This window comes from Tupaia chinensis, unplaced genomic scaffold, assembly GCF_000334495.1.
Source record: "Tupaia chinensis unplaced genomic scaffold, TupChi_1.0 Scaffold145685_1, whole genome shotgun sequence".
Taxonomy (NCBI): domain Eukaryota; kingdom Metazoa; phylum Chordata; class Mammalia; order Scandentia; family Tupaiidae; genus Tupaia; species Tupaia belangeri.
In genome coordinates, this window is record NW_006205542.1 from 5,698,045 (window position 1) to 5,707,754 (window position 9,710).

The following is a 9,710-nucleotide window of genomic DNA, read 5'->3' on the forward strand; positions in this document are numbered from 1 at the left end:
TCATAACTGATTAACAAAATGAGGACTCTGCTCAGTTTTATTCAGTAGGCACAGAAATATAAAACAGTTCCTGCCCTGGAGTTTATACTTTTATAGGAAAACAGGGTAAAGCAAAGAAATGTTAAATGAAAATATAAGTGCCAAATAGAGTGTAAATTCAAAGTAGGGAGAGAGAGCTTCAGGCTCCAGTAAGTGGTTAAGACATTAGGGGGAGGTGAGACTCCATCTGGAGCTTCAAAGAGATCAGCATTTGGATAGGTGGAGTGGAGAAGGCAGGTTCTTCCAGGAGAGAGGAAAGGAAGGTGCTGAGGTCAGAGCCCAGAATAAGCACTACGTATCTTTGTGCAGTGAGGAGGGAGAAGGCTGGCATCAGTGGATAAATGGGAGACAAAACTGGAAAGGTCAGGGTTGAAAAGTCTTGATTACTTACTTTGGCCCCTGCCTCATTGAAGGTAAGGAAATATGTAACTCAGTCATAGTAGGGTAATTTGAGTAAATTTAATAAAGAAGTGATTTACTAAGTACGAGAAAAAGTGTAAGAGCCACCACAAGGAACAGTGTAGTACTCCAGGTCTAGTAACAGTAGGGTGTAAAACTGCCTCTTGGCTAGGAGGAGTGAGAGAATACTAGGAGCCAGGGAGAGGGAGATTCTGTAGAAAAATCTGCCTGACAAGGAGCCAAGCTAACACTGAAGAGGGAAAACAGGTCTCAAAGCCTTTGCAGGTGTATGAATGCATTGATATGTGTGATAACTTCGTTGACCTCATTCTCCTCTCTCCCTCTAATCTCTCCATTGGCTGGTCCCAACCAAAAGCCAGAGTGCAAGGATAGTTAATGATGTGGCTTTTACCAATTGACCTTCTGCACAGTGGTGGGTGGGTGGGTGGAGAAGGAAGAAGAGTGGATATTCAGAAAGGCAAGGGGGAAAACATGGGAATCTTTTGAAAGCCATTGAACAAGGCTCAATGTAATGAAATGAACGTTTTCAGATTTATCAATCTAGTAGTAGTTTCTAAGTTAAAGAGAAGCAGTTAGGGGCAGGGAGGTCAGACTTGATGACATTTTTTGCAGGGTAAATAAATAATATTCTAACTAGATTGGTGGCAAAGGTAATAGAAACAAAGGAACAGATATGAATGGCATTATAAAGAATTGTCAGAAATTTATTTGGTTAAACTGTGTCTCTGTAGTATCAGCTTCAGCTTTAGATTTCTAAGTGTTATCAAATGTATATAATTTGTGAATTTAGAGCTTGGCAATAACCACTTTTTAAATCATTTTATCTTGTGTACTTTTTTCCCCCGTGTACTTTGATTTTCTTATTTAATATTCAGTTCTTGTTGAGGATATGCTTCAGTGCTTCAGTAATTTAGTTTGAGAAATACCAACACTTTACAGAATACCAAATTAGAATTCAAAATTCAGGTTACTCTTTGATTGTACTAAATATTTTCCTGATGTAACTAAGAGTTTACCATGAACTCTAAAAAATCAAACTATTTTAATTGCTCTAAATTTTCTAAATGAAAATACACATCTGCAAACACAGTGATGAGTTCCTTTTATCTGCAAACCATGCAAACATCTATCTCAAACTATAAGGTCTATCTAGTTCCCTTTTAGACACGCATTTATCTGCAGCACCATATATGCATAATTTCTCTGTCAGAATAACCTACACAGTTCTCAGTGGCTGACATAAAAATCATAAAGGTACAATAGCTTAGTCCCACTCCATTACATGATCTTTCAAAAGTAGAGAGCACGCAGCACTCTATTTTGGGTACTTACCTCTCAGGAAAGCTTCTCTGTTTTATTTTCTGCAAAAAGATAAAAAGTAATTTTACCAGAAGATAATGCCAACTGAAGAGCTAAGTCTATTTTCATTCCCTTCTCCCTTCAACTACACTTCAACCTGCTGTACAATATTACTTTGCAAGAATAAAATTCCTGTTGGCCTTATCAGATATCCTCAAGTATTTCTTCAACTAACTCTGTGCTATGGGAACCAATGCAAAAGGGTTAGGGGCTGAGGCCTGGGGGCTATTTGGACAGGGATCCAGGTAAAAGTGTTTAAGCTCACCTGCTCAAGAAGATTTAGGTGCTCCTGGGAGTTGCTGAAGTTTTTCCCAATGTCAAAGAGGCAGAAGGTCTCTTGCTGACAGATGCTGATCCAGTTCTGATATTCCTCTGTATCAGGGATGCGATCCAAAAAGATCCGATAGGCTTCCCACACTGCTTCCTGACATACTGCAACACAGAGCCATATGGGATGGAAAACATCCTAAGAAGATTCCCTTCCCCAACCCAAGCACAAATTCATAACATAAAGTTCTTTTGTGGCTTATGTTGATATGTTAATTTAAAATTCCTAGAAATTGATCCATAGAACAAATATTTATTAAGTGCTTACTATATGCTCTGGAGAAAAGAAAAGAAGTGTGTGTGTCAAAGACTACAACTTAAAGTAGGATGGTTAAGGATGGGCCAGTCAGTGGCATGGTGGGTAAAGTGGCTGGATCCCACACGGCCAACTACGTGGTTCAAGTCTCAGACCCAGAGGCTTAAAAAACACATTGGGCTTATTTGTAGGCATATCCAAAATCCCCAAATGAGAAATGGAGAAGAAGGAATTGTGACATGGCCATCTCCATAAGGGGTACTTTTTTTTCTCTCCACTGAGCACATGAACTCTTCAACAAATTTTTCAAAAAGGATGGTTGAGATCAGCAGATGATGTGATGGTTACATTGCTGGGCTCCCACATTGTTGACTGCAGTGTGACTTCTGGTCCCAGTGGCTTGAAACTCACACTGGGCACATGTGCATGTATGCCCAAAATCCCGAGACAAGAATGGAGGAGAAGGGATTGAGGTGTGGCCATTCCCCATGGGGGAATGATTTCTTGCTTTCTGTCTCTCTGTCTTTGGTGAGTGCAAACAAAAAATCTCTCAAAAAAGAAAAAAAGAGTAGTTGAGGAAGATATTACTATATGGGTGACTTTTGAGAAGTTTGGGAAAAACAGATGCTCCCAGGCTGGAGAGTGCTAGAGTACTGAAGGAACAGAGGAGGGCAGTGTGTGTCCACAGCACGTTTGAGAGTATGAGTGGATAAAGACAGAAAGCTGTGGTGAGGGGAATACAGATTGTATAGAACCTTATAGACACGTGATCTCCAAACTAGGGTACAGAAAACCTGGCTATACTTGAAGCCTTCCCAAGCAATGAGCAGCCACACAGATGTTTAAAATGAATTGATTTCCAGCAGACCTCCTTCTTTTCACTTCCCCTTTGGTCACAATCCTTCTCCATCTATCTATCCTTAGCCTTATTGTGACACAGTGACCTGCTACACAAAGGGACAACTTGAAGTTACAGTACTGGAGTTGAGAAAAGGAGTGATCAGGGATGACACAAATTTTGGCAACTCAAGTGATTCATGATTCTTTGCTTTCAATAAATTAGAATGAACTGACAGCTGATAGATCATTAAAAAATAATGATGACAGATCATGATATGATTGTGGACATGTGATGCCAAAGAAATTTAAAAAATGAGGGCATTACTTTATCAAGATGCCATCTGTTCCCATGTTTTTATTTAGGTAAACAAGTTTTTTCAGCTCAAAAGTAAAACTAAGTAAAAGAATGAGGGTAAAGTTGATTCTAAACTTTATCTCATTTTAGCAATGCACAAACTAATAATGGCTAATCTTACGTGAGACAGTAGAGGAACAAAACCAAAAGCACCCCCATGGATCCAGAGGCAGAAACTAAGAAAGTTGATGCTATGGACCCTTCATATACTAGGTAATTCTGAAGCCCTGCTTCTATGCATTTCCAAGGTGAGGGGGAAGTGGAATGGAATCATGGGTAAATGGAAAAGAACCATGAGATATTTCCTTTAATTTAGAAGTTTGTCCATTATTTGTTACAACAATTTGATGGTCAGTATTGAGTGATTATGGTAGATTCCACTGGATGATATATAAGGATATCTAATTCTTATTTTATTATGTCAATATTTACAACTCATTGAAAGTTACATCCTACACAATTATTAAATTTATGCTCAAAAACTTGAAATGTTAACCGAAAAACAATGAGGTACAAAGCTCAAAAGTTATTACAGAGGTTTAAATGAACAAAAAGTATTTGAAAACTTTTGTTGTGAGCGATTAATAATGTTGACTTTTACCTCTAGAGGGATGAGAAACAATTGGAGCCTTTGGTGCAGAGGCTGACATCTGACTTTCTAGAGAAACGTTTCCATTGCCCTACTGAGAAAAAGGATTGTGGAGAGGAACAAGGCGAGAAATCGGAAACTCTTACTCCTGTGTTTTATCCCTCTCCTGCCCACTTATTCTTTGTCCGGATTTCTTTAAGCTTTGTTATGAAGCAAAGAGAATTCCTACATGCTTAAGTCACTTACCAGCAGTGACCTGATCAGAACCTTGATTTCTTAATTAGCAACCCACAAAGGCAGGAGAGGGTGCAGTCCCCAACACCTTAAATGTGCCATTGATTAGTCATTGAAAAGTCATGATGTATTTTTTCCATTTTTCTATGCAAAAATAAGTCATGACTTTTCCAACAACCGAATGATTTTCCACCTTTGAGGAAATAATGGGTTAACCTGTGTGAGAACCAAATGAAAGAACTGCGTCCTGGAGAACTCACTTCCGTGAGCACGCACTCTCTGTCAGGCAGGGGTCAGGGAGTGTTAATGCCTTTCTTTTTACCAAACATCATGCATTCTCTAGACCTTCGTCCTCGCCAAGAGTTTACATACCATGCAAGAAGGAGATAGCACTTAGATGTTTTCGGATTTGTCCACCCCAAGAGCGTGTTCACCTAAGCAAACCAGCTGCCCTGACTATTCTTGCCTACATACTCCATCACTCTTTGGAGATGTTCTTTTGCCCTTCTTTCTTTTCTTAATGGACCTATTAGTTTAGTTCAAGACTCTTTTAAGTGCCGGAGACACAACAATAAATAGAATAAACTAGTGATGCCTTTGAGGGCTTGGCACCAGTAACTTTTATGGACGATATTTATGTGGAACATCTGGGAAGACAGAATGTGATCATTTCTCCCATTTACCAGTTAGGTAAACCTTAGGCATATTGCTTTTGGTCTCATTTTTTTTTTTTTTGAGAGGTTTTTGCTATAAGGCGCGTGCGCTCGCCAGACAGACAGAGAGAGACAGAGAGGTAGAAAGCGAGAAATCACCCCCCAGAGGGGATGGCCACGCCGCAATCCCTTCTCCTCCATTCTCCTCTCGGGATCTTGGGCACACACGCACACGCGCCCGGCGTGAGTTTAAGCCACTGGGTCCGGGACTCGAGCTGCGGTCGGCTACGTGGAAGTCCAGCGACATAGCCATTATGCTAACTGCTGGTCCCCTTTTGGTCTCATATTAAGTCTTCCTTCTATTTCAGTCCAATTTAAGGTTTGAACTAACTTTGTTCCCAGTTGAGCCCAAACTCAAATTTGCAGCATCATGGGATATCCATAGATGCACATAGAAGATCATTTTCCTGAGTGCCTTGTATCCTGAGGATGCATAAAAAGCTATGCAGAGATGCTGTAGGCAGCATTCTGTCAGGCAGTGGGGAGACAGGGTGAATGGTCACATGGAAGGTGTTTGTTTTTGGTGCCTGCATCTCCCTAGTGCTACTTCTTTCTCTATGCACTGTCTCCCATGCAGGACACAGAAGACCAGTCCCAATCAAAACCTACTTTAAAAAAAAAATTACTAATTTAATTTTATTTATTAATTTTTATTATTTTAATTTGATGAGAGAGAGAGAGAGAGAGAGAGAGAGAGAGAGAGAGAAAGGGAGAGAGAGAGAGAGAGAGAAAGCTGCTAGGTCCGGGACTCTAACTGTGGTTGGCCATGTGGGAGTCTAGTGCCTTAACTACCATACCACCCGCTGGCCCCAAAACCTACTTTTAATAAATGTTAAATGCCCTGAGGGAACTTTTCCCCTAAAGCACAATGTATGAAGCCGCTTGAAGAATTACCTCCCTGGGGGAACCAGCAGTTAGCATAATGGCTATGTCGCTGGACTCCCACGTGGTCGACCGCGGTTCGCGTCTCAGACCGGTGGCTTAAAGCTCACGCCGGGTGCGTGTGCGTGCGTGCCCAAGATCCCAAGAGGAGAATGGAGGAGAAGGGATTGCGGCGTGACCATCCCCCCTGGGGGGTGATTTCTCGCTTTCTGTCTCTATGTCTCTGTCTGTCTGGCGAGCGCACGCACCCTATAGCGAAAACCTCTCCAAAAAAAAAAAAAAAAAATAGAATTACCTCCCTGGGATGCTGTAGTTTATAGAGAACATTATATTACATATACAACCAAGGCCAATAGATTTTCTTCAGGGCAGGTTTTTTGTTTTTGGACTCTTCTGATGTCATTTTCCAGTGTCCTGGAAACTTCCCACAAAGCAGGAGGCAGAATCCTTCTGTGAATGGGATCACCAGTCACACACCTCGTCCTTACTGAGGAGGATTTTAAAAACCCTTGAAAGTTGAGGCATCACAGGATTTCACGGCCAGGAGGGATCTGAAAACATCTGAAAGTTGGAGTTTTCTAACCCTTTGATTTAACCTGTTCTGTACCATCCTCCTCTGAACCTTCTAAGAAGGGTTGCCCCAGGAGTTCTAGAGAAATCAAGTTTTTTGTCACCCCCCCCCCGGGACCTTGCCACAATTATCGACCAATGCCTGAAATCTGACCAAGAGCCTCAGCTTCTCTGCTGAAGGTCATACCCTCCACTGTTTGAGGAGGTAGGAAGAACTCCAGGGAGCACATTCCCTGGTAGTCAGGCACTACTGTGTATAAGTTCAAGTCCAGGCCTTGAGATGGGTGGTCATATCTGGGAAGTACTATGTAAGATCAATAGTGTGGAAAAATGCCAAGCACAGGTTTGGGCACACATGAGATGAAGAGAGAACACACGAGGATAGGGAACATGATACTGGCTTCTAGCCCTGCTGTGTCATTAACTGTGTCCTGAACATGTCACCTGAGTTCCTCCAATTTCAGTCTTGTCTGTATGATGGGAGCATTTGATAGATGTTTTCCAGATCAGTACTTCCAGGATGTTAAGGTACAAACAAATTACAGGGGTATCTTGTTAAAATGCAGTTTCTAATACCAGGTCTGAAGTGGGATCTGAGATTCTGGATTTCTAACAAGTTCCCAGGTGATGAACTGTGGTCTGTGAACAGTACTTAGGGTAGTAAGAACTAGAATTCCTTCTACCTTTAACCTTCTTTTGGACAGGCATCACTGTGAAAGAAGTTTTAGCTGTTGATATTGGGCTTGAAGGAAAGAAGGGCGAGAGAGCAGGAGAGTGAGAGAGCAAGAGCGAGAGGGTATGTGAGGTGGGATCTGAGGGCAGAGTCAATAAATCAAGGAGTTTGTCTGTGGAGGGTCACAGAGTTTGCATAGAGACTCCTAGAAACAAACTTGCCTCTTTGTATTTGGCTTTGGGATGAGCATATTAATGATTCTACCATGAAGCTCAGAACAGTTTCTCTTGTGTTTCTTTAAGCACCAGAAAAAGAAATAGCTCAATGTTCCATTTGATTTAAGAATATGGGAGCTTTCTCCCCTGAGTTTGAAAGATGTCAACAGGTAATTTTATAAAAGCAGCAAAGAGAACGATAAGTGGGTTACACCATCAAAGGAACACTGCTTTGTAGCTGGGTCTTATTTCTTGTTTCTTTGTGAACCAATTTGTTAGACTTAAGAAACCCACACTGATGAATAGTAAAATTTCATATCACCCCAGGGCAGCCATAAAGATAATGGACTGTCATTGCTGTAGGGAGAAAAACAGTGGTTTGTTTCATCCAGGGAAACAAGAATAAAAGGCAAACCTAATCAGGAATGAAGAGCTAAGAAAAAAATTCAGAGCTAAAAAGTTGGTTGCAGCAATAATGAGTCTATTCTACAAATACTTGCAGTGAACTCTATGTTGTGAATGTTGTAAAGAATTAGCAGTTACATGAAAATAGTTATGAATAGTTGTATCTACATTCAATGTGATGAAAATATTACATGTTAACAGTTCCATCCATGACCAGACAATATGGAATTTACTGGTGTTATTATCTGAGTAATGTGTAGGCACACTAAAAATGAATAATTTACACATTACTATCTTTTCTTTGGATTTCCAATGGATTCTTTGCCTTCTGTATCAAGGAGCATCTGCTGAGAACTTGCTTTGTGGAGCTGTGCAGCTAGTTCCTTACCACATTAATATGGTGCGCCTGCTTTTCTAGAGTCCTCTTCCTGTCTATGATCCAGTATGTTTCATTTTTCTATAAGTGTGGCTTCTCACAGAAAGCAAATATCTTTTTACTTCCATATAAAATGAGATGTATGAGGAACATAAGGTTTGACGTTTTTGAACCTATTACTTAATTATGCTTACAAAAACTAATAAGAACACCCCAGATTAATTTAGTCCATGCACATCTTACAGATGTAGATAGTAACTTGGCTGGCTATTAATGTCATGAAGTGGATTCTCAGTTATCATACTGTGCAGCATATCACAGGCTAGAATTGAACCAATTTGCTTTAGTCAATGGGCTTTGAATAGAGCATCATAGGAGACAGTAGTTGGCATAGCGGTTAAGGTACTGGACTCCTGTGTGGTCGACCATCATTCAAGTCCTGGACCTGGCGACTTGAAACTCACGCTGGGCATATGTGCGTGTGTGCCCCAAATCCCAAAAAGAGAATGGAAGAAAAGGCATTGTGGAGTGACCATCCCTCTTGAAGGATGATTTCTTGCTTTCTGTCTCTGTCACTCTCTGTCTTTCTGGTGAGCGCAAAGCCCTATAGTAAACATCTCTTTCAAAAGAAAAAAAAAAGCATCATGGCTCTGCTTTCTGGGATGGAAGCAAACATTAGCATGGTTACAGAGGAAATCAGCTCCCCCCCCCAACACTTTCATGTGTAAGATCAATTCATTGATTTTAAGCTTCCAAAAGAAAAGATAGTTTGCATTATCTGGGCTAGAGAATTTAATAGTAGCCACCACAGAATTTTTTCTTTCTTTTAAAAAAGAAGCCATAGTGGGCTGTGGCTGGAGCTTGAGGCAAGTAGGGCCGGAGACGCCGCAGGCCCGCAACCCAGAGCAGCTCGGAGCACTCTTCAAGTCTGCAATAAAAAATGGCCTCCAATAAAACTACATTGCAAAAAATGGGTAAGAAACAGAATGGAAAGAGTAAAAAAGCTGAAGAGGCAGAGCCTGAAGAATTTGTGGTGGAAAAAGTACTGGACCGACGTGTAGTGAATGGGAAGGTGGAATATTTCCTGAAGTGGGAGGGATTTACAGATGCTGACAATACTTGGGAACCAGAAGAAAATTTAGATTGTCCAGAGTTAATTGAAGCATTTCTTAATTCTCAAAAAGCTGGTAAAGAGAAAGATCGTACAAAGAAAAAATCTTTATCTGACAGTGAATCTGATGATAGCAAATCAAAGAAGAGAGATGCTGCTGATAAACCAAGAGGCTTTGCCAGAGGTCTTGATCCTGAACGAATAATTGGTGCCACAGACAGTGGAGAGTTGATGTTTCTCATGAAATGGAAAGATTCAGATGAGGCAGACTTGGTACTGGCAAAAGAAGCAAATATGAAGTGTCCTCAAATTGTAATTGCTTTTTATGAAGAGAGACTAACTTGGC

At 40.8% G+C, this 9,710-nt stretch overlaps 1 protein-coding gene and 1 pseudogene across 1 annotated transcript in view; one reads left to right on the forward strand and one right to left on the reverse strand.

The window, feature by feature from the left end:
- The window catches only part of IMPG1 (interphotoreceptor matrix proteoglycan 1), a 120,400-nt gene that overhangs the window by 102,504 nt on the left and 8,186 nt on the right, over positions 1-9,710 (reverse strand). Inside the window, 2 exon segments of the mRNA XM_027768229.1 lie at positions 1,792-1,820; positions 2,084-2,250. Of these exon segments, the coding sequence (XP_027624030.1) occupies positions 1,792-1,820; positions 2,084-2,250 (196 nt within the window).
- LOC102468480 (chromobox protein homolog 3 pseudogene) overlaps positions 9,173-9,710 on the forward strand; it is a 3,293-nt pseudogene continuing 2,755 nt past the window's right edge.